Genomic DNA, 25,610 nt, shown 5'->3' on the forward strand with positions numbered 1-25,610 from the left:
TATTGTATCTGTATACTTAGTTGTGGGTTGGTACAGGGTCACACACAGGTCACAACATGTTTATATAGAACCATTGTTTTCTGAGAAGAATGTTCTTCATTCTCGAAGTCAACGTGCCTGGCAAGGACAGAACTACTGGATTTGAAGTGGGTCTTGATTACTCCATAAGAACTGCTAAGGAAGCCATCTGTTTTTAAATTAAAACCACTTAAGCCTCTTGAACAGAGATGAAATCAGAAGTTGTTATTGATATGGAGTGGTTTTGAAAAAGGAACAGAATTTTGGCAGAAATAAAGCTGAAAGAATTTGGACTCACCTTGGAGAAATATATTACCGAATTCTGAACTTTTAAATTCAGTTTTGGAAGAATTCAGTTTGGAGAGTACAGAAGTCAAAACCCTGTGAAACAGGGTTGAAACCAAAACTGGTTCTGTTGTGTGTTACTCCTGGGAAAAGGGGAACACACAATCAGTGGCTTTTGAAATAAGAAAGACCATTTCTCTGTCTCTTTGGAAAAGAGAATAGATTTCTACTGGGTCTATTTTTGAATTTCTACTTCATTTAACCCTTGTCTGGTTTGTGACTTCATCGTGGAAGAAAATAACCACGTTTGTTTAATCCTTATCTGAGTTTGTGAATTCATCATGGAAGAAAATATCCTCTTTTTCTGGGTTTGTGACTTCATCATGGAAGGAAATGCCCACATTGTGAAGATGTGATGCTTAAAAGCACTTTATAATTATTTCTGAACTGAGAATGTAAGACCTTCAAGCAAGGCTAAAATGATGCAGAACTTTTAAAGATTGACTTTTCAGAGTGGACTTTAATATACATATACACACACACACACACACACACACACTTACATTTGCGCATAGTGGGGTAAAGTTTATGGATAAGGAAAAAATGTTATGTTAATAGTTTAATTAATTTTTTTTTACCATTGGTGGATTTTCCATTGCTGTTCCTGTGTTAGTGCTAACAAAGTCCCTTTAGTCGCAAAAATAATTGAAAGGATTGCTCGTTCATAACACTATGTGATGAGCAGATTATTCCACTTTACTCCCACCCATTCTCGTGAATCCTCTAAATGTTATTTTTATCCAAGTGCTCATTTTATTTACTCTAGGGGTTAAGGATAACTACTCCTTTCTCTCCAGGATATCTGTTAACATAGGAACATGATATACAGTGCCCTCTATTATGTTTGGGACAAAGACACATTCTTCCTTTATTTGCCCCTATGCTCCACAGTTTTAAATTTGTAATCAAACAATTCACGTGATTAAAAGTACACAATCCAGATATTATTCAAGATTTTTGTTTTTATTTTCTTTTGACCATAGAGAAATTACAACACTTTTCATATATATATTCCCCTCATTTCAGGGCACCACTATATTTGGTACAGAACAATGATATGTATATTAGTCATATTTAATACTTTGTTGCATATCCTTTCATACAATAGTTGCTTGAAGTCTGTGATTCATAGACATCACCAAATGCTGAGTATCTTCTCTGGCAGGCCTAAACTGCAGGCATCTTTAGTTCCTGCTTGTTCCCTTCAGTTTTCTCTTCAGCAGATAGAAGGCATGCTCAATTGGATTTAGATCGAGTGACTGACTTGGCCATTCATAAATGTTCCAGTTTTTAGCTTTGAAAAACTGCTTTGTTGCTTTAGTAGTATATTTGGGATCATTGCCTTGCTGTAGGATGAAGTAGTGTGTTGGAGACATCGGCTCAAACATGAACAGATGTTTCTATGCACCTCAGAATTCATCTTGCAACTGCCATCAGCAGTTGCATCATCGATTAGATCCATGCCCAGGCCGTAATAACCCTAACACCCTCGCCACCATGTTTCACAGATGAGGTGGTATGCTTTGAATCTTGGGTTTCCACACTTGGCCCTTGCCATCACTCTAATACAGATTAATCTTGATCTCATCTGTCCACAAGACCTTTTTTCCAGAATTCTGCAGGCTCTTTTAAATACTTATTGGCAAAATGTAATCTGGCCATCCTGTTTCTGTGGCCATCTAGTGGTCTGCATCTTGCATTAGCCTGTTCATTAAGTCTTCTGAGGACAGTAGTCATTGACACATCCACACTTGTCTGATGAAGGGTGTTTTGGATCTGTCAGACTTGCATTTGAGGACATTTCTTCATTATGATGAGAATTCTTCTCTCATCAGCAGTGCTGGTCTTCCTTGGCCTTCCAGTTCCTTTGCAATTACTGAGCTCAGCATCACGCTCTTTCTTTTTAATGATGTTCCAAACAGATGATTTTGGTAATCCAAAAGTTTGTACGATGTCTCTTACTATTTAATTGTTTTTCAGCCTCTTAATGGCGGCTTTAACTTTCATTGGCACAACTCTGGAAAAAGGCAACTACAGGTTCCAAAGGTGATCAAAAGTGTAGAAACAAGCCTAGATCTCTTATACCTGCATCAATGAAGCAATTAAACATACTTGAGTAATCACAAAATCCTGTGAAGCCAAATGTCCAAAACATTCTGGTGCCCTGAAATGGGGGCGATTTACTGTATATATTAAAGGTGCATTAATTTCTCCATGATCAAACCAAAATTTATATTTAAATAAAGTCTTTAAAAAAAAAACAAAATTTATACAAGTAACCTTTAATAGAATCTGGAATGCGCAATTTAGTCATGTGAATTGTTTGATTACAAATTTAGAACTGTGAAGCACGGGGGCAAATAAATGAAAAAAAAAGTGTCTTTGTTCCAAACATTATGGAGGGCTTCTATATATATATATTCCATGCATGATCAGAATTAGATTGCAGAACTTTTTGCCTTTTTGTAAATGCTGTTGAAAAACTAGTGGTGGGTCTATGTGCTGGAAGTTCTCCCAAAAAAATATTAGGTTGGAGTTAGCCACAACTCAGCCACATTGAATCAATTTTGCTATCTGTCATAATGTCTGATTGAGGGTACTTACTGATCGTGGCAATGTCATTACTGTTGTATTTCTAAACAGTAGAGGTCAGGGTTGGGGGGATTCTTCAAAGATTTCTTGCTGTGTTGCTACAATGCATCTTTTAGATGGCACACCTATGAGTTAGTATTGGTGCCACAAATGAAAAATAGCAGAAAAGAGTAGTGCAGGTGAATGCTTAGCTGTAGAGATACTTCTAGAATGTTTCTTGAATTAGATAGCAATTACTTGTGGAAGCAAAGTATTTGGCAGAAATATGGAGGGAAAGAAAGGGATGTGGCAATTTTGATCTGGGGAAATACAATGGAGAAAGAAAATTTCCTTGATGGGTCAAAGTCAAAATTCATATGATGAGTTAAGAAATAAAAGAAGCTTTTATGATTTTTTTTATGCTACCTTAATTATTCTAGTTTAGTTTGGACTAGAAGGGCCAAAGGGCCTGTTTCTGTGTTTTGTTTGATGGTTCTAAGTGTTGAAAAGGGGGAACCAGCCATCAGAGTGCAAGCTGGGGTACCGTCCTTTACAATGAGAGAGGAGGCATAGTTGGATCTTCGAGGCAGCTGATAAATGTCTGGTGGAATATTTAGAGATCAGTAACCATGACATTTTAAGGTGTAGATGAGCTGAGGAAAAGGATAAGAAGGAATCTAGAGTAAATAAAATACTGAATTGGAAGAGTGCTGTTTCAGTGAATTTAAAAAATAGATTTAGCAATGTAGATTGATATCAAGAATTGAGAGTCAATACTAACTGAATTAAAAGTGGCCATTAAAGAGGAGGGATGGTTTTTTTTGTGTGGTGCACATGCACCATGTAAAGATAATGAAAGAAAGATAGAATGAAGCAGAAAGGGGGAATCATAATTAGTGTCAGTTTGATAACGAGTGTAAATTAGAAGAGATATTAAATAACAATGAGAAAGAGAAAATAGGATAAAACTAATAATCTTAAATAAAATCAAAGTTTTGAAGCCATAACACTAATAAATTGTAGTCCTGGGTTGGATTTAGTTCAAGACCAACAAGATTACAAGCAGGCATCAAACATGGCTGACGTATTAAATCAGTTTAAAATTTTACTACGGAAGATGTTGCTAATACAATTTTTTTTAAAAATCAGGTCGGGTGTTTAGTACAATTTTTGGGAAATGGATATCACTGCCAATTCCATTATTTTGTACCTATCCCAGATTTCCTGAGGAAACAATGGTGAGCTATCTCCTTGAACCACTGTAACATCTGGTAAAGATTCATTTATGGTGCTGTTGAACAGGAAGGATGAACTGAGACCAGTGATGGTGAAGGGATAGTGATTATTCACATATTGTGTACCATAGAGCTATTGTTGATATACTTACACTGTACTTTAACTTCTTGAGAGGTCACTAGTTTGGCCAATACTGTTGAAGCATTGTGGGGTAGTTAACTAAAGAGTGTTTTGCATTTGGTATACTGTACACTATAGCCACAATGCACTTGTAGTGGATGAAATAAATGCATGAGGTGGAGCATCAATCAAGCAGATGTACTGGTTGGGGAAGAACATCTTGAGTGTTGTCTTTTGTACTCATCCAGGTAAGTGCAGATGAGGGTGATAATTTTGAATTCAACAATTAAAAATAGTCATTGATCAAGCAGATGGTTTTTCTCTTTCAAAATGATCATGAGAAAATGATCTTGCTTTCTCGTTTTTTCCAGAGTTTGACCGAGGCCTTGGCATGATAACCGGTATTCCACCTATTAACCCAATGATGCCTGGAATGGGCATCGTCCCTCCTCCAATTCCTCAAGACATGTTTGTGGTGAAGGAGATCATCCATTGTAAAAGCTGTACACTTTTTCCTCCAAATCCACGTAAGTTTGTAAGAAAGAACTTAATTATTAATAGGAATTTGCAGTTCACTTGCTGATTTTTTTTAATCTAATTTATCTTCCAATAGATTAATTTGACCATTGAGTACCTAATGCATTCATTGTATATAGATTCGCATATTTCAAAGTTCCTCCTTCTTTAATGTCATTCAGAATACCTATTCAAAACAAAGCATTTGAGTAACATCAATACACCGTCAAAGATGTCTGTACTGCTATTTAAATGCATGGGAAATGTAGCGACAGAACATACAGTATCTCCAGCAAGATCATGGCAAATATGCAACTTTCCACAGACCTGTTTTTCTCTATATTGATATAGAAACCTGTCAATATTCAACTTAAAGTTATCAGTTGACATGATGTCAATTCCTGTTTGTAGAATATAATTGCAAATTCTAACACACTCTGGATGATGACCTTGCTTGAAAAACCCTCACTTTAATTTACAACTAACAAATAATTTCTTTCCATTTCTCTTAACAGTTAAAATTACAACTGTTATGCATTTTGTCCATTTTGCTGTTCAATACCATCAATATGCTCAGTTTAAAAATCTATCAATCACAATCTTGAATGTACTATTTTATTGGTTTTATTCTACGTCTGATAAGGGTTCTTCTTCCTGAATGCTCAGACAATCCCATCAGGGATTCCAAGCAGAAAGCTGCTGTTATCTTTGATATAAGTTTTAAATTTGATTTGCCTGTTGTAATCAAGTTCTTGTTATTACTCTTGAAACCTGTTATGGTTTTTCTGTGAACATTTTTGTTTGTAAATCCAAAATGGCACAAGAGCATGACGAAACTGTGAGTTGCTCATACAGCAGACAAAACTACGTTTTTCATTGCCACTAGTTACAAACAAAAAACAATTCAATAAATTTGGTGGATGCTGCTTAATCTGTTGAATTCTTCTTACATTTTCAGTTTCTATTTCAGATTTCCAGAGTTTGCAGTTTTAAATTTTTTTTAATGGTTATCTTAATCTTTCCATTTCTAGATTAATTCTCTTTAGAACAGTGGGAGAGATCTGAATGAACCACAGTGTGAATCTCAAGAGCTAATACATTTTTTCTCTTACCTACACCAGTATTCTATTTATCTTTCAGGCCCAAGTAATCCCTTGACATACTTTGTAATGTTATTTATCATCAGAATGACTTTCCTATTTATTTTTTTTTCTTAAATATTAACTCTCCTGCATCCACATCTCTATAATATCAAATCAATCACTTTGTATCTATACTAAAGAAAAATTGTTCATTGATGAGCTTTTCCTGCCTAATTTTGTGTATTTTTACTCACTTTTCAAAATCATTCAATGATCTTGACCTTTGCCTTTTATCTCTTAATTTATAACTTCCTCATATCTAATGCTGCAAACCGATTTCCATTTACTTTTATATACAGCCTTGTCTGTTGTATTAGTTACTGGATTTTACAGTTTGACAATATAAATATTTATTGCTATTGATCAGTGCAGACAAATCAAACATTGCCTTAATTTATCATTTTGGGAAGCTATAATGATATATAAAACTATAATTATATGACATATTTTTAAACTAAAGGCATTGTCTGTCCTGAGATGAAAAAGTTACATTTGTTTGTGATTATATTGTATTTTTTAACTTTTGACAAAATGACACTTCTGCTTGATAAATTTTTAAGAATTTTATTTTAATCTGCCTCCTTTATTTGAATATATGTTTGACTTATTTGGTACAAAGAGAGTTAAAATTGAGATTTTTCTTACTTTTAAGAAGTTGATCTCAGTGATAAAGTTCAAAAGAATGCTTGAAATTGAAATCAGCAAACTTTATTGTAAGTGGAGATGGGAATATTGGGTGCAGTAAACTTTCATCAAGAGACAATGATTGAAAATTGAAGGGTTTTTTTAAAAGGCATGCATGAATGGCATAAATATTAATTCTATGAATTAAAAAGCACTACTTGAGGTAAAAACAAACGAGAATGGTCTTCAAATGATCCAAGAAAAAAAAGTTAAATAATTTGGTGAGTACAAAGTACAGTATTCAGGGATTTTAGAGATGTTGCCTTGCATGTAGAAGAAATTACCTTGAAAAATGTGTTTTATCCCACAAAAAGGCACCACAAAACCATTTGCTTACCCAAAGGTAAGACTTTGGATACCACTCTGAGTAAACAAAAACATTTCCACATGAAAACTAACTTCCTTTCAATTCAACCCATAAAAACATTACTTTTAATTAACTTGCTCCATTATTTATTGAAAGAACATATTTTGAACTGTACTGCAGAGAAAGCTGATATCACCAGTCCTGGTCAGGCAGTTGTACCCTTCAGGTTTTCGGCATTTCACATTATTGACATGGATATCCACCTATAGCTTCTGGACCACCTGACTTGAGAGGAAACTGTAACCCCTACATCCCTAATACTTGCCACAAGGAGCTGGATATGGTGCTTTATGATCTTGAGGTCTACATAAACTATGTGTCATTCTGCTTTCCATATGATTGTACAATTGTAAGTTCTTGCCCTGGAGCTTATGGGATGGTTAGTATTATCAGTAGTGAGCACAGGTTCATTCTAATTCCATCTCGTCATACTCAGCTGGCTTTATCCATTCTTCACCATGCACAGACATCCTCTCATTGCTGTGATCTGACTAACAGATAATGTATGATCAACAAAGCAAGCAAATAGTTAATTATTGGCATGTTCAACGAATTTCTAGCTCCCATTGGAATTTTGCTTTATAAATTTAAAGGTAGGTGTATGATCTTTGAAGTTTGCTTAAGTTTATGTGTTTTTAAGTCTGTGTGTATAATCTCAGTTTAAATGTTTGAAGCTTTTTTTCTTTTAGACCTTCCTCCTCCGGCTGTACGTGAAAGGCCTCCTGGATGCAAAACTGTCTTTGTTGGTGGCTTACCAGAAAATGCTTCAGAAGAGATGATCACTGAGGTTTTTGCTCAGTGTGGTGAAATAATAGCCATTCGTAAAAGCAAGAAGAACTTTTGCCATATTCGGTTTTCTGACGAACGTATGGTAGACAAAGCTCTATTTTTGTCAGGTAATATTTTTTTTTCAATTCATAATAATTTACTGGTAGATTTTCATTTTTAAAAATATTTTATTTTCTTGAGCATTTTCATCATTTCAAAAGATCATGAACTTTTAATCTAGTATATAAAATTTCAATCACAACAAAAAAATCATGATTAAACTTTAGGGTGTCTAATTTTTCTGTTATTTTGACTAGTTAATCTCTTGACAGTGAGATCACATGACTGTACCTGTATCTAATCACTCCTTGAAGTATCCATATTATCAAATGCTTTTTTTAATTTAACCCATTTAAACTTCAAATACTTTTAGCTCTGCTTTACTCAACATTAATTCATTCTCCATCCAAATCCTGAACAAAAAAAAAATTGGTTTCATCATTATCCTGGGACAGAATTGAGAATTCTTTATTTCTCTCTCCATTTGTACAGGTAAGGTGGTGTAATACTGAGAGCATTTGGAAATTCATGTAGTTGTGGATCCAACTTCACAAGGTCACTACAAGATAATTCCATCACCCATTATTTTTGCTTGATATAATTGTATCATTGCATTCATGCTTGAGGGCTGAAACCTGACGACACCAGAATATTTTGTCAGGTGTTCTGCAGTTAATAATGTTCAGTTCATTGCAATTCCTCATCTCCAGTGACTAAATGCTGTCAACATCCATTGTATTGTAAATGGTTGAATTTTGCAGCAGATTTCCAAGATCAGAGCTTGGTGTTCTGGTTTCCTCCCATGTTCCACAGACGCACAGGATGAACAGGTTAATTGGTTACATGAGTGCATTTGGGCTTGTGGGCCAGAAGGGCCTGTGAACATGTCGTATGTCCAGACCAGATGCTTTAAGTGCCATTTACCCTTAAAGCAGGAACATTCCAGTTCATTCAAGAAAAATATTCACAAAAGATCAAATAGACAAAAAGAAATAAAATACAACCAAAAATATTGAATTGATATGATTTTCCATTATTTAAGTAGAGTATTTAATGCATCATTTGAATAACAGTCCTTTTGTAAAATTCTCTGGGTCCTGATAGGTTACCGAATAAGAATAGGTTCCAGCACTGATAAGAAGGACACAGGCCGTCTTCATGTTGACTTTGCTCAAGCTAGAGATGACCTTTATGAATGGGAGTGTAAACAGCGTATGATGGCAAGAGAGGAACGGCATCGGCGAAGGGTGGAAGAAGAAAGGTTTCGGCTGCCTTCACCTCCACCTATAGTGCATTATTCAGAGCATGAAAGTGCAACATTGTCAGAAAAATTTAGAGGTAATTTAAAGTTTGCATCCTAAGTATTTGGTTTAAACCTCTGACACCATGATTTTATTGGTACTTCCAAAATGGGTATCCTGCACAATTTTTAATGCATGAAAACACATTCACATGCTGGAACTTGTGTCAGTTTTATTTGTTTCGTCAGGAGAACAAGAGTCTTAAAGTTGTGCATGTGAGAATTGGTCATTCTGATCTTTGTATATCCAAACAAGGATTAAAAGTCATGGGTGAAGCCTTGCCTTGGCTCTGCACTTTCCTCCCAGGATAGTGGTTTCCAGTGGAAATGATCATTTAAGCAACTGGAGAATGCTTGGATCAAATTTCTCTTTGAAATCTTTGATAATTGAAATGAGATTGGGTGTTAGAGTTGGGCATTTTAGGCAGAGATGTTGATAGTTGGGCCTTCCACAAAATATCCCAGTTACCATGGAGGAAAGAAAAAAAATCACAAGAATTGAAGGAAAATAAAAAAACTATGACTGTAAACTTTAATGCCAAACTCCAAGACTGCAAGTAGGTCCGTGCTCTTTTAGTAACACTGGCACAAGCCTTGGATCCTAACGTGGCCACTGTTATGGGCTGCACTGCTCGCGTACCATGTATAACGGTGGAAAATTAAATTTGTGAGATGAGTTGTAGTTGATACAGATGGGTGATAATCAAATATGCCCAGTGACCTTCATGTCCACGCACATCATACATTCAGGTTCATAATTGAAAGTTGACGCAACTGCTGTGGGTGCACAGAGGGCCAAATAGTATTTGGTCATTTGAATTTAAATAAAGTTCAGACAACATGTGAAAGTGATGCACGGTGGAAAAGAATTTCTGGTGCATCACTTTTTCTTACATCCACCTTTTGATCATGTAAAATTTATACTGAACAAATATTTATCCCACTTTACCTTTCACCCATTTCAGCCAATAAAAATAAATGACAACAAAACTCCTTCAGGAAAACCATTTTAAGAAATGTATGGCATTTATCATTCTGCCAGATTTGCTTCTTCTGATAACCTGGTCTTCACAGCTGTGACCCAAGGATCTTTAAGTAGCAGCTAGTCTACAAAATTCTCAGTTAATGAATTTTCCATATGAATTTTCCAATTTTACCCATTTCTCCTTTGGGAAATTGAAAAACATTAAAGCCAGTTTATAGTCAGCTGAACAGTAACTAATTCCTTGCAACAATGATCTCAAGCAAAGCAAACCCAGCACTGAAATATCTGACAATTTCAGGACCAGAAAAAGTAATAAATAGGATCTGAATCACAAAATTACCAGTAATATCTTTTTAAACGGGGAAATAGTAATTTTGAGTTAGCCCTTAATTATAATTGAAGCGTGAACAAATTCAAGTTGACCACTGAAAGTACCAGAGGCTGAAATATATCAGAATAAACAATTTCCACTTTTTTGTAGAATAGGAAGTGAAATTCCTGTGAAAAAAAATAATTTGACCTTGATAATTAAATTTGAGTCCAGAAACCTCTGAATAACCTCTGGATATTGAAAGCTATTGTGGCAAGATAGACCATCTGTTTTTCTCCAAGTCACTGTGAAAGTATATCTTTTGGGACTGTATTGGCAAAGGGTTATCCTAATGTAATGGTCATCCCACGAGGGTTAATGAGTGATTAAGATAGTCACAGTCTATCTGGGAGGTTATTTCCCAATGGAAAAAAAGTCAAAACGGGCACATCCCCAAATAAATCAAATTTCTTTTGGACTGGCAGCCACCAAAATCTCACCATGGTCAATTGAGACATTGAACTCAAAACAAAACAAAATTCCATTCCAATAAAACAAATAATTTACAATTCCAGCTGTTCATTGTAAAAATAAATAAATAAATAAATAGAATGATTCAGTGATTGGGTCATTGTCAAGTAAAAGGTTGATGGGCACATCCTGTTTCTCAGTAACACTGATAATTCAGGAAAACCAAGAGATTCCATTGGCACTTTTATCAAAGAATTGCAGTTGCAACCTTGCCAGACTTCCTGACACATTTAAATGAAATAGTTGAATAATTCATTTATAATATTCCTACACCAAATCAAATAGTGGCACAATAGACATGCAAAAATTCTGTTAAAATAAGTTTTTTTTTTAAATCATTCAATCTGTTGTTTTCCTTCCTGACATATTTGAATATATCGATGATTTTATTGCAGATGATTCAAAGTTCTCTGAAGCTGTTCAGACACTTTATACCTGGTTGGAGCGAGGTGAAGTGAACCGTCGATCAGCAAATGTCTTTTATTCCATGATCCAGTCGGCTAACAGCCATATTCGAAGGCTGATGACTGAAAAAGTTCAACATGAGAAAGAAATGGAGGAAGCCAAAGAGAAATTTAAGAATTCTCTCTCAGGCATTCTAGTTCAGCGTGAGTCTTTCTTCACTAATTGAAAATGACCTTTATTATTCAGCATGAATATTTCCCATCTTCTATCACTTAAATATTTTTAACTCCATTTAATTAAATATTCACTTGTATTTTGACAAAGCAAATGTAAAATATGACAAAAACATTACAAAACAGGATTAACAATACATTAGCACAGTAAAAGCAACATAAGAAATTAGATGTCCAGTCTACAGTTCCTAACTCTAGACATCCTTTAGGTCCTTTTATTGATCTACCATAATGCTGAATCCAGACATATTATTTGGTGTATCCTTTTAAACCTGCTTGGGAGTCATTTGGAAATATGAAGCAAGCAAGTAATCATCCTTTATAGTTTACCCTCCCCTACTGTTCAGCAAGGCATATTGCAGGGCAACAATACATATCATTGTTTATAATGCTGTAAATATCAAATATTCCAGAAATGGTAACTGGAATATGTCCAAAATGTCAATTGCAATCTGTTCATGACCCTCGTAATAATGTTCTTCCTTTTCCATACAGCTTCCATACAATAGGCTGGTTTAATAAGAAAGTTAACCTATGCTTTATCAGAGATTTGTAGACATTAAAAAAAGTATTAGCATATGACTTTTTCAAATTCAGTAAGTTTGTAAAATTAGTTCTGGAAATATATCTTGTGATTTTCACACATGTAAATTTTCACCCATGTTTTATGATAGAAAATATGTTCATTCTGTCTAATTTTTCATCTTGCAGCTTGCTTTGCACTCTTTGTTCTCTGTTGGTGTGCTTCACCGCAGATATGTAACAGTAGTAGGAACAAAGTTAAGATGATTAAGATAGCATCTGTAATTCTTTCCTTTATTGCTGAAGGCGTAGAATTTGAGGGGGAGGATCATGATAGAAATGTATAAAGCACATTTGGTGTATAGTTCCAGGCACATATTTCCTGATCTCATACTTCCATGGACAAAGATTAAAATATAAAAGCATAAAAATAGAGGCATTACTTGGCAATCAGCAACTTAATTGTGATCTGCAATTCAACATCATAGCCAATGTGGGCCTTCCAATTGGATCCCTCAGTGTGGATTCCTTTCATGTCCGTCTATTCATCTCAATCTTGAACCTTTGGAAGGGTGATCATCCAAAACCCTCTGAGATAGAAAAGTCAAAATATTTATGGCCATCCTTAAAAAATTGCTTCTCACAACAGTCCTAAACATCTTGACTTCTTACATGGTGAAGTTTGGATCATTTCAGGCAAAGGAAAGTTTTTCATCTTTGACAGAATTTTATGTGACGATGAGATTATCTCTCATTCTTCTAAATCCTAGCAAATGCATTCTGCTCTATACCAGGAATCAGTCCAGTAAATCTAGATTACACTGCCTAAAATGCAAGTAACTTGGGTCATGGAGACCAAAGATGCAAATGGTACTCCTTCACAACAGCCCTGTACAAGATTTTCTTGGACTTGTACTCCAATCCCTATGCATTGAAGGCTCACATACGATTTGTTGTAATAATTGTATGTTGTACCCCCATATTAATTTTGTATGTATCCTGAATCTACAGATTTATTACTTGGTACTCCAATGTGCTCTAGTAGAGCTGCCTCCAGTGGCCCTGATTCAATAGTGTCCTCCATTGCCGTCAGTTTGGAGGTTGCATGCTCTCCTTATGAGCACATTGGTTTCCCTTAAGTGCTCTGGCTTCCTCCCACATGGAAAAAATTGGTGGTTGGTGAATTGTAGAAGAATTGGGATGTAGCTGATTAGCATGTGAGAAAGAGTAAGATGTGGATAAATAAATGAGGGAATTGGATTGCCTGAATTGTTTTGAGACTCAGCATGGACTCAGTAGATGAATTGTAAGGAAAAACTGGGAACATTATATTATTTCTAAAATGTACCCTTTACATACCCTACCAAATGCATATTCTCAGTTATTTTTACAACTAATACTCTACCTGGCACCTTTTTGTCCACTGAGTCAATTCTCACTATTTTTTGGAGATCTTGCTTTCTCTTTGCATCTCCAGGGATGGAGAATTTTAGTTCTGAGGAAAGAGTAGCTGGGTTCTTGTTGTTTCCTCTTGATCTTTAATCGAGGTTTCAAAATTGAGGACGAGAGAGGGCAGTAAACTCGGACCTCTTCTTTAGCGGAAAAGGCAATATCTTGTTACATTCATTTAAGTAGTGGATTGGAATAGAGAGGTGTTAATAACTATTCTTTCCATCCAGCACTTTGTAGATATCTGGAGTTCACTACTTGAAAAAACTAAGGAAACAGAAATCCATACATTTTTTAAATAATCTGAATGCACTTGTGATGTCCTACCTCCCAAATCTTCAAGCCTGGAGTAGGGTTGTGAAATGAATCTTTATATTTCTGGATGCATGAATGGGTGGAATGACTAAATTGTGTATTTTTTTGTGTGTAGGGTTTAGCACAAATTTAATTTCTTGTGCCTTTTTTTTAAAAAAAACCTTTTGCTATATTTTCCATTCCATGCCATTATTTTGGGTTTTGTTTGTGCCAATTTGAGCATCTTTATCTTTCTTTGATAATGATGTCTCGACAAATCTTTGTACATTGCTGTGTTCTCCTGTGAGTTATTGATGTTCACAGAGTAGGTTAACTTTTCCGACCAGCAATATATATTTAGCTATCCAAAATTTCAATGCTGAGCTGAAATAATCTAAAATCAGCGCTCCAAGCTTCCTCAAGGCTGATTTGGTCCTTCCGTTTAGAATTGACACATCTTCCATAGCCATACTTGACTGGTCTGGAGGACCAATCTCATTGGCCACATCCAGTATGTTCAACTTTGATTGCTGGTAAAACCCTGCCCACCTTTACCAAATGGGAAAGTTATTATTTTCAATACATTTTAAATGTCTCTGACTGAAGCAAAGTAACTTTAGAAAAGTAAATCTTCTTTCCCTTTGCGTCCAATTCCAAGAGCCTTAATCCAATTAAAATTAGTGGGACCTCAGACATTCTGCCTGATCTAACCTGGGACAGGATCTGAGAGGTGATTTTTCCAGAAAAATAATAAAGGCCATAATACTGGCCTTAAAATCCAACAGGAGAATAAACTAACACCCAAAGTCTGACAGAAAATTATGGATTTTTGCTCTGGATGTTCTCAACATGGAAAAAAAAATCACATCATGAATCATTAGAGAATTAGTTAACTTGTTCAACAAAAGTCTCTTCTCCACATCATCCAATGTTTTAGACAGATTGCTCAGTACAGATCACCTCTATGGCATTTATAAAATGCCACAAACTTAAATGTCACACTAATGTTTTTTTAAATAGTGAAAAATGTACTTTTTTTAATGAGGATTATTAGTTTCAAATAATCTATTATTAAACAGTGCTGGGTAAATTACTCATCTCAAAAGGTTGTTTAAAGTTGTGGTGAGGTTATGTTTTAATTTTGTTAAATTTGCAGTATTTAGGATCCAGACCTAGGCAAAAAAAAAAGTACAACATGTAGATGATACCGATTGCATCTGCAGTTTCCGATGGTAGACAGAAAGAATGTTTAAGGTTATGGATGGGGGTATCAGTCAGAGTATTTTTGTAACAGCACTCATCTAGCCAAGTGGAGAGTATTCCATCACAGCAGCTATTTGCTATTAAGTAATTCACCTACAGTTTGCTCGTTCACTCAATATGGTGAAGGCGGGAATTGGCATTCTGGCATGGTACAGGTACATGATCCTCTAAAATCCAGAAAGCTCCAAAATCCGGCAAGTGGGAACCGGCGGTCGGGGGAGGCGGCCGAGGGACCGGCGGTCGGGGGAGGCGGCCGAAGGACCGGTGGTCGGGGGAGGCAGCCGAGGGACTGGAAGGGCGTGGGGGTGGATACGGCAGCGCAATTCGGGTGGGCTTTCCAAAATTTGGAACACACTGTCCCCCATGGGTTCCGGATAAAGGATCGTGTACCTGTAGTTTATTTGAATGTCAAAAGAATATGGATTGTCATTACACAAAACTTGAATAGTAAGAATAATATTTATCAGCCCAACTCTGTTTAATTCCAGCAGCTGCTCCTGGACAAAATCAATATACAATCATCAATAAAGATCCCCACTTCTTTTGATAGAGCAATTCAGTTGCTCTTTCTGAAATTATATATTTTTCAATCACAATCAATTTCCTGAAATATTAATCCAATACTTCCTCGGTGTGTTTTTTTTTCCATCTCAGCCTCCACATTCTTCCTCTGATATACCTTGTCTTTGTGTCTTTTGAAGTTTAAGTTTTGCTTCCAAATAATAAACTTTATTGGAATTCCAATCTATTATTGGGTTCAATTTGTATATTATATTTTGGGATATTGACTTAACTTCTCCTATATTTTGAAGTTAGCAACAAAAGATGACTGAAACACCATTATTTGGTTACCCATTCCAAAAATGTCTCCTTCATAGAGCTTAGTATGGTGATCAGAATTGTACACAATATTGCCCTTTAATGGGTTGTACAAGTACTCCCCAACTTATGACCTATGCGACTTATGACCATGTGCACATACGACCGAACAAAAATAAGTATATATATATATATATATATATATATATTTATATATATATTTTATATATATATATATACATTTTTTTTTATATATATATTTTATATATATATTTTATATATTTATATATATATTTTATATATATAAAATGAAATTTACACGGTTTATGTTGTATTTCACAAACTATAACAGAGGTACAAGGCATGTAAGAGCCAAAATTGCGTAGCTACCTTGTTAGTCGCATTCTGGGGCTATGCGTGGCCATCTTGATTCCTGTGTGAATGCACGAGTCTTCGGTAGGCACATGCACGATGGGTTCACGTATTGGTGTTCGATTGGCGCATACGCGAAAGTTAAGGACGCGAATTCAATATCATCAGTTTAGCACACTCACATTTGCGAATGGAACTCCAGTGGGCTCACGCATGGGCCAACTGAAGACTCGCGCATGCGCACAGGAGTCAAGATGCAGCCCCGAGACCCACCCTGGAACGCTGACTAACCAGGTAAACTAGAATGTGGAAAGATTCACCAAGGTTGATTGACAAATTCAGGAAAATTTAAGTTGTTATTGTCAAATGTATGATGAAAAGAGATTTAATTTAAAAGTTTGCTTTAAGCCTTCAGTACTCCATGCGTGCGGGCACAATTCTGACTAAAGCCCATTCTGAGATACGACCAATTCTTTGGTCCCCATTACAGTTGTAAGTCAGGCGCTACCTGTACTCTTTCTGTTTGCTTTGATCCCAATGTTAATTAAAGTGCCTCTTCTCATGCCAGCTTCTTCTATCCAGATCATTCATCAGTTTGTTTTGCCCATTTCCCCCATTTGCAATGATCTCAAAATTTCTCTCTATGGAATCACTTCCTTTTTTATAGGAATAGGAATGATCATGCAGTCAAAATGTATGTGACAATAATTTTTCAGTAAATTACCACAATTGGGCTTTAATTTACAAAACTTTACTGTTCAAATCTCACTGGAATATCCGTGCAAGGAAACACTGATTTTTGATACGATAGAGATATTTGATCTCTGTCACCTTGGCTATTCAATGCCTTCTTGGAAACATTTAACATAAGTATTGATACCAGTAGTTTCAAGCAATTTTTCTTCCTAACTTTTCTTTATTTAGCTCCTTATGTTTGCTCTGCTTAACGTGAGGATGTAAAAGGAATGGGAATTATAAAATCTGCAGGTTAATATAACTTAATTTCAAACAAAATATACTGATAAAGACAAATGTTTTCATGTGGATTCTAATATTTGATTACAGATTCTTCATGTTCTCAGACAAAACTACTGATGTTGCTTCAGTTTTCTACTGTCTTTCACTCCAGTACTTAAGTTTTGCCCTCTTCTTCATTCTATTTTTGGTTCATGAGAGTTTAGCAATTTTGAGCCTTCTCATAGAACTCTCCATTAAATCTCTTAACTATTACTTCTCTCCCACTTTCAAATGTCATTTTTGTTTACTTACCCCTGTGCATGGATATTTGATTTCTACTTTCCACAATAGATGCTCAATTTTCTTATTTTCTCTGCCTTATGATTTCTGCAACAAATGTCATTCAATATGTTATTGGATGAGCAAGTTTTTTCACTGAATAAGTAGTAAATTATCATCTAAAAGTTGTCCAACTGCTTTTGTTTAACTGAAGGTACAACTTTGTTGTGATAATCCACAATATAGTGTTGAGAAATTGTTCCAACTGGTGTCATTTTATTTTAAATAGATATTTTCTTCTGTCACACTTTTAAAATGTATTTGAATTAGCAGATACATATTTTATTTCCTGCGAATTAATACAAACACCTCTAGAAATGGGACTCTAGAAAATGGAAAAATTTAGGTTTGATTCTTTCTAATGTATAGGGATAGCAAATAAAATATATAACTTTTAAAACTCTGGGCATTGAACCTGAGGAAGTTACGTACTCACCTACAAATCCTGCAAAGTAAGTACAAGTTGGTTTCACTTAACACTGATCACAGAACTGCACTGATCACGGTCACCTGCTTGCCTGCTGACTCCCTTCCTCTTTTACTTCTCTACTCCTCACTTAATGCCTGGTGGGACCATAAACTGGGTTGTTTGACTCCCTTGTTCACCAAAGTTGAGCAGATTGTCTCCGTTTTCCATTCTGCCTCCAAGCAAAAGGCGTGGGACCATTTCTCAAAAGCTCAACGCAAGAATCTGCATATGTGGCAAAAACAAGCAGAGGTTAGTAATTTTCAAATTCTATCATTCTTTAGTGTGCATTTACAATTTAAGGAGAAATGTCAATTAAAATTCTTGCAAGTAGTTAAGAAGTCTGGTATTTTTGTGGGTGCGATGGACCAATTGGTAAAAGTATATTTTATCGATGTTTGGAGAATCAGTACTGAGGAATGGAACACCTTTAGAACTTGTGTTACCCTGTAGTAACATCAAGTCCTCCAAAGTCAATTATTAGCAAAGTTGATGTAGATACCCTCATTCCAACAACTTCACCTTTTTGGGAACATTACTGTCCACTGTGAACTTGATTTTTTTTCTCGCGTCCCCATGAATTTCTGACCTTTAGAAATGAGCTTGCTCATTTACATATCTGGGTTAGGATGTCCACAAATTACATTAAATCTATCAAAACCTGTACATGAAAAAAAAATTAAGTTATTGTTAGTAGTAGAATATATTTGAATCAAATCCGTTTTTCCAAATGTGAAAGACAGTCTGGTAACTCACTTTTTTCTGACATTAGTAATTTGGAACAGCATAAAAATTGTTCTTTTTTTTTTTGGAAATTTCTCCCTTGGTGCTTGTGCTAAAATGCATTAACTTCATAATATGTACAATGCAGCATGCAGATACTATTATGCATTTATTGCAAGCAGCAAGAGTAAATTTCTACCCCCCTATTCAGAGGGATTGTAACTAAGGTAAGTTATTACTTTCAATTTCACAGTAGTAATAATTATGGGGTAGGATTTCACACACACACACACATTCTTTGTCATAATTTCCATTAAACAATAGCTGCCTCTTATTTGTCAGTTATCACCCAAAACTCTAAATGTAGAGGTACCATCTGTAGGAATATTTAATTCTCGCATAACTGCTGCGGTCATCCTTCCTACCTCTACGGAAAATTGGTGAGTACAAATTGAACAAATTTCTTGAAGAGTTCAAGGGCAGAATTTATGGTGGATATATTGACCATATTGCTTTAAAGTAAGGTGTGTGTCATTCCATTTAATTCTGGGGCTTTCACCTGTGTTCCTCTATAATGACCTGTGCTCCAAAGGTAAGCAGATTTTCAATAACATTTGCATCCACAATGTTTGAAATGTCTCTTTTGGAAAATGTAGGATGAACTGAATTTGTAGGCCAAAGGAATGTGCGGTAAGCAGATTATCACAATGTCGGTCTGGAGTCGAGGACAAATGCTGAAGGACTGCAGACCTATCACAATTTAAGTTAAAACTAGAATAATCAAAAGAAGATGCGGCAAACATGATATTAGTATTCAGGAGAAACAAAGAGGAGCATGTCTCAAAAGTAGGCAAAGGGATTGATTTCTTAATGGTTTGTTCATCTTTTCTTTAAAAAAAACAATTCATTGTGTAATAATTTGTAAGAATTAAATATATTAGTTGTTTTTCTGGGAGATTGAAGTTTATCAATTTTGTCTTGACTACATACATCATTGGAATCACTGTTCCATTCAACCCATTGATATTTGAATTACCTAAATCATTTTGCTTCCTCATTTCACCTTTAAGCTCACAAAACACTTGTACAAATTTTGTCTTTAAAATTAACTTTTAACACATTAGGATCATATGGACATTTGTTGTCCATGTCACATCTGTTGCCTTAAATCTTTTAATTATTTTGCTTATGTATTCACAAATTGTACTGTAAAGTTTTCAGTGTACCAAAACAATTTGCATTTATTTTTCTGAAGTAGCAAATGTTAAATTTGATCCTTAAATGGAAATCACCGAAATTTACAGCAAGTTTGTGAAATGTGGATGGCAAATAGATGGCACTGTTGTTTCTTAAAGGTTCCTTGTGAAATCAATTAATTTTTTTACCAATCCTCAGGAAATTCGTAGCATTCATAATGATGAGCTTATGAGTATTCGCCGTGAAGAAGAAATGGAAATGTCTGATGATGATGTAGAAGAAATGCCAGCAAACAACATGACCGATGAATCAAGTATGATATCTTGTGATAACCAAAAATTCTATTTTTTTTTCAATTACTTTTAGAATTGATAGTTACCCCCCTAATGGTTAAGATCCTGAAGATAACATTGTGTAGTAGCAATAAATTGCATTGATCTTGTAGTTATATATGCCAGAGCATTTCACAGGAGTGTAACCAGTTAAAATTAGTATCTGGAAAATGTCGGCAATATTGGGCTTAACTTTTTGTTGTAAAGTAATTGTGAAGTTGTCAGTACTTACTGTTCTCAAATGTACTGTTCTACAAATGTAGCACATCTGAGAAACAGACATGCATAGTCAAGTGCAGAAACATTGAAGTTATTGTCATTGATTCTTTCAAAGTAAATTATATTCCCATCTGTCTCAATATTCAGTGAAATTATGAGAATATTTATGATTGAAATTATAAAAAAAACAAACTGTTGCACAGTTCCTGATATGAATGAGTCATATTAGAGTTTAATAACCTGATAACCCTCCACCCCTACCCCCAAAAAAACTGTTAAGAATTTTAGAATAATTTTATTTATACAGCTGATGATAGTTCACTATTTACCTTATTTTCATTTAAATCTTTATTTTGTGGTCTGCAAGATGATGAGTTCATTAAGTTATTCCATTTAATTTCTGGTTTTAATTCCGAGTATTTCTTCAGCGTGATCGGCTACCTAGCTTTGTGGTGTCATTGAGCGGTGTACCAGAGATATTCTCAAACTGATTTCTGATAGCAACCAATGTTTATAATAATGGAACTTGCCCTCAAGATCCACAGATGTTTGTTTCAAAAAACAAGTTGGAAGTCAGTGGTTCAGACAGCATCGATGGAGACAGACAGATGGTTGACATTTCAGATTAAAATCCTGAAACGTCAACTATCAGGATATTGAGTCTCTCTGTTACACCTCACCAGGAGTAATTGAGAGACGCATAAACAAATGTGTTAAGTTTAACACAAAATTTATTAACAAATTAACAATAATAAAATTACCTCAATAAACTTAACACCCAAATGTAAGCCTTTATGGCAACTCTACAGTAAAACGGATATACACATAAGGTGTATGTGGGGGAAAAACCCAGACCATTACAGTCCAAGCTCAAACTGCACCAAAAGAAAGCTCCCAAAACTTTACCTCAAGTCAGTCATGTCAAGTCCATCAGTCAAAAGGAACAACTCGCAGAGTCTGGTCTCCAGGGTTGGAATTCTATGTTTGGTTGCATGCCGGTCTTTTAGTTGGTTGTGGAGACAAATGGCCGTGATCACTGTAGACTTACGACTTTCTTGAATTTGGAATGTGGCAACAACCACATTTGATTTCTTCACATGGGAATTTTCATCCACTGATTTCCTAGTCACTACATGGAAGCCTCCAAAGCCCACTTTAGGAGTAACAAGTACCTTCTGTCACACAAGTCTTCCCCTCTGAACACCCTGTCTTTGGTCGTCAAGTGACTCCTGATACACAAAGTCCTCCTCTTAGAAGGGACTGGGGACTTTTTGACCTTAGTACAACTCACTGCTACCTTTGGGTAAGGTTAAAGAAGTCTGAAGACCAGCACCTCTAGGTTTCCTTCCACTGGCTTTTAAACTCCCCTTGATACTCTAATCATGGACTCTAACAACACCTTAAAAAAGGATGATCGTCACTTTTGTAATATCCCTTTCTTCTCTTGCACTCTGGTTATATTTCTGTCTATCTTTTGTACTTGTTTCACATTTAATTTCATGTATACCATTGCAGTTTACTTTTCCTCATTGAAGTACCTGTTTGGCTGCAGAAAGTAAGAATTAATGAACTTATTATCTTTGTTACATTTTTTGCCTTAATGAAAGACTACGCTTCACAGCATTTTTTTTAAAGAGAAGCAACTGTGTAGAAATTTGCAGAAATCTGAAGAAAATAAAATTCCTTGAATACTTTTAGTAAAACATTCCAGTGGATTAAGAAGGCAGCTACACTAAGAAATCAAATACCATTAAGAAATTGAAACCCCAGTGACTGCAACAATGTGCTCAATATTGATAGCCTTTTTTTAGGCACTAAATTAATCATGTTCCAAAAATTTTGTCTTGTCCACTTCTCTTTGTCAATTTACTCCCATTCCTTATTTCCTACATTGAATTCTACTACAATTTTTGTAGAATATGTACTATCCAGCCCCAGAATTAGTCACTAAATATGAGAGGAGCTGAACCAGTTTAACATAACAAATGCTGCAAAGTAACTTTAAATTAAGTAAATAATGTTTGATTGAGGACATCTGAAATGTGCGTAGATTGCATCAACTATATATCAAAATTAGATGTTTTCAGGCAAACTTCAAGAATAGGATAAGATTCCAAAATATATTATCGATCAACACTTGTGCTAATATTGCAGTGTCGTTACTAGTTTAAAATATGTGGTCTATTACAAATATGGACATAGAAATTAATAATGGAAAATATTTGCATGTGAGTACATTTCCATCATTTTTGAACTTTAACAAAATCAAGACCAAGTGGATTTCCCTTGATAATATATCCATTTTTATATAAATACTAGCAGGATACCCAGCATTGCCCAGAATCAAAACTCACTTGTTGTTGGCTCCAAAAGATATCATCTGAAATGCTGAGTTGTAGGCTCTGATCTTCTTTAGGACATGTTGGACTCTGCTGTGGTGACGTGCAGCAGCATTTTCAATGGCTGTGGAGGCTCGGCCAATAGAGGTATGCTAAGTTTTCCGTTGGAACAACGTATCGATGGTGTTTCACCTTTCCACTTATTTGCTTCTCAACGTTGGCATACCTTTGACATTGAGCCAATTACAACTGCAGTAATGGAAGAAAACTCAATGCCAACTGAGTAATTGAATGCAGCATTTAGCAGGTTGCCTGTAGTAAATGGTGCTGCCCTTTGGCTGGTGCCTTTTGTTCACATTGCTTGGAGTCTTGCTTGTTCTTCCTCAGAAGACTTGTTGGCTACCCATGGAATGCCTGGCAGCTTCAGCACTGAGGCAGGTTTGGTATTGTTCCTCAGTTTCCTACTTCCTGCTCCTTGTTTGTCTAGAGGCCTGAGCACGAAAGTGGACCTGGTGTTGCTTTGGCCACTTGTTTTTATTCTGAATGTACATTGATAGCATTGTATCTAATTGAGGTGCAAGTTCAATTTTTTTAAAACTCCATAGTTAGTCATGACATTCAGCATCAAATGTTTTCACATTTATAGTAAACAGTAATACAAGTCAGTGCTAGTAAATACTTGTCTAATAAACAGTAATGCAAGTTAATGGTCAAAAAACACTTTTGAACTTTATATGACCTTTAAGGTTAAATTCAACGTGTTCATGACATTCAGCATCAAATGTTACCCCAACTGAACTTCCTTGGACGTTTCCAAAGTGCTCCATATTGATTTGCATGGAGAACAGACAAAGACAAACATGCACAAATATATATTGGATTTCTGTCTAGCTTAAAATACTGAATATTGACCTGAGGCATTTATAATTGTGATTTCATTTTTACCTTATAGAGTTACAATCGATATCAATGATGGTATATTCTAGTTTTCTAAATTAAATATAGAAAGTAACTAACACAAAGAGCAGTGAATAGTGGATAGTGTCCTCCATGACGTTTGAGACAAATATTCTTTTTTCCCCTTTATTTGCCTGTGTGCTCAACAGTTTTAAATTTGTAATCAAACAATTCACAAGTGATTAAAGTGCACATTCCAGATATTATTCAAGGTTATTTGCATACTTTTTTGTTTGATCATGTAGAAATTACAGCACTTTTTATACATGGTCACCTCCTTTCAGGGCACCATAATATTTGGGACATAACAATGGTGTAGATATTAAAGTAGTCATGTTTAGTACTTTGTTGCATATCCCTTGCTTGCATTGACTGCTTGAAGGTTCTGGGTTTCTTCTCTGATGATGCTCTACCAGGCCTCTACTGCAGCCATTTTCAGCTCCTGCTTGTTACAGGGGCTTGTCCCCTTAAGTTTTCTCTTCAGCGTATGGAAGGCAAATTCATGATTTAGACTGGATTATTGACTTGGTCATTCAAGAATTGTCCAGTTTCCTTTCTTTTCCAATCTGTTTATTGAGTTATATCGAACACATATATATGAGGAGAGTTACATTACATTCATGTATTTTCAATTGTATAAGAAATAAAACATATTAGTATTGAACAAATATATATTACCATAAATTTCTTCTCCTCTTGTAAAACGAAAAGAGAGAAAAAAATTAATTTTTATTACAAAATCCCTTCTAACTAATCTTTAAAAAAAAGAAAAAGGGACTGGGCATTCCATTCTAAGAATAAAGTAGGAAAACAAAGGATTTCCTCATTTACAAACAAATTTACCATAAGGAACAGGGAGAGAATCCAGTATAAAATTATGATTCTTAAAAGGTGTATCAAATGTTTGACTTCCAATTTTCTCCAAACTTAAACATGACATGATAGCATAGAGCCATTGAAGTAAAGTAGATGGGTTAGGATCCTTCCGTCTTCCAAAGCTTGCCAACTTGTCCCTCTGGAACCGATGTCGGTCTCTTTCTCTCTCTCTCTCTCCCTCCAACTCTGAGAGCAAAGCCTCTTTTTTTCTGCTCTCTGCCTGCAAAGATCACATGACCTTCCAGATAGTAAGTTGTTTTCCAGACAAAGCTGCCACTGCATGTTGTTACATTTGTTTGCCTTTTGGAAACAACACTCAATTATTGAAGACTCTGAAAACTCTTGCAAAAGCTCCTGCAAAAATTCTGTTTTAAAGTGTTTGTGGGTGACCTGCTCTAACAAACCTTTCCCAATTTATCTCCCAAACACCTCTATATACTCTGTTACACTATAAAAAATTAAATTGGTTCTTTGGCTGTAAAAACACTAATAGAAATATTTTAATAACTTCATCGATATATTTACTGGAAATTGAACTAGCCTATCTCAGTGTTAATATTCATTTTTATTATTTTTAGTCATTAGAATCTAGTTATCCACTAATAATAATTAACACAGTAAAGATCTTTCCATTTCAGTTGCAAATCTGTTTTCAGTTGAGTCAAACTGCATTTATTTGCAATTTTAAAATGTTTAACCTGCTTTTAATAGAATGAAAATTAAAAATGCCACCTTATTGGGCTGACTGACATTTTAGATAGCTCCGAACTTGCACAGGAGTTTGAGTAAAGGTTCAAGGAAATAACCAAACAGAAAATTAGCTGATCAGACAGCTTCTGTGCAAAGAGAAACCATGTGAACCTTTTAGGTGAAAGATACTTCATGAAAACTGTGA

General features: G+C 35.3%; 1 protein-coding gene across 15 annotated transcripts in view; it reads left to right on the forward strand.

The window, feature by feature from the left end:
* The window catches only part of LOC138740517 (ecto-NOX disulfide-thiol exchanger 2-like), a 107,080-nt gene that overhangs the window by 63,260 nt on the left and 18,210 nt on the right, over nt 1-25,610 (forward strand). For all 15 annotated transcript variants that reach the window (XR_011342971.1, XR_011342970.1, XM_069893287.1 and 12 more), the window contains 6 exons: nt 4,662-4,817; nt 7,689-7,895; nt 8,932-9,165; nt 11,349-11,561; nt 18,218-18,324; nt 20,191-20,305. Coding sequence is in view for 13 of the 15 variants with exons in the window: in XM_069893287.1 (XP_069749388.1) it covers nt 4,662-4,817; nt 7,689-7,895; nt 8,932-9,165; nt 11,349-11,561; nt 18,218-18,324; nt 20,191-20,305 (1,032 nt within the window). In the remaining 2 variants the exon portion in view is untranslated. The remainder of the gene's footprint in view (nt 1-4,661; nt 4,818-7,688; nt 7,896-8,931; nt 9,166-11,348; nt 11,562-18,217; nt 18,325-20,190; nt 20,306-25,610) is intronic.

This window comes from Narcine bancroftii, chromosome 8 (genome assembly GCF_036971445.1).
Source record: "Narcine bancroftii isolate sNarBan1 chromosome 8, sNarBan1.hap1, whole genome shotgun sequence".
In the NCBI taxonomy this organism is placed as follows: domain Eukaryota; kingdom Metazoa; phylum Chordata; class Chondrichthyes; order Torpediniformes; family Narcinidae; genus Narcine; species Narcine bancroftii.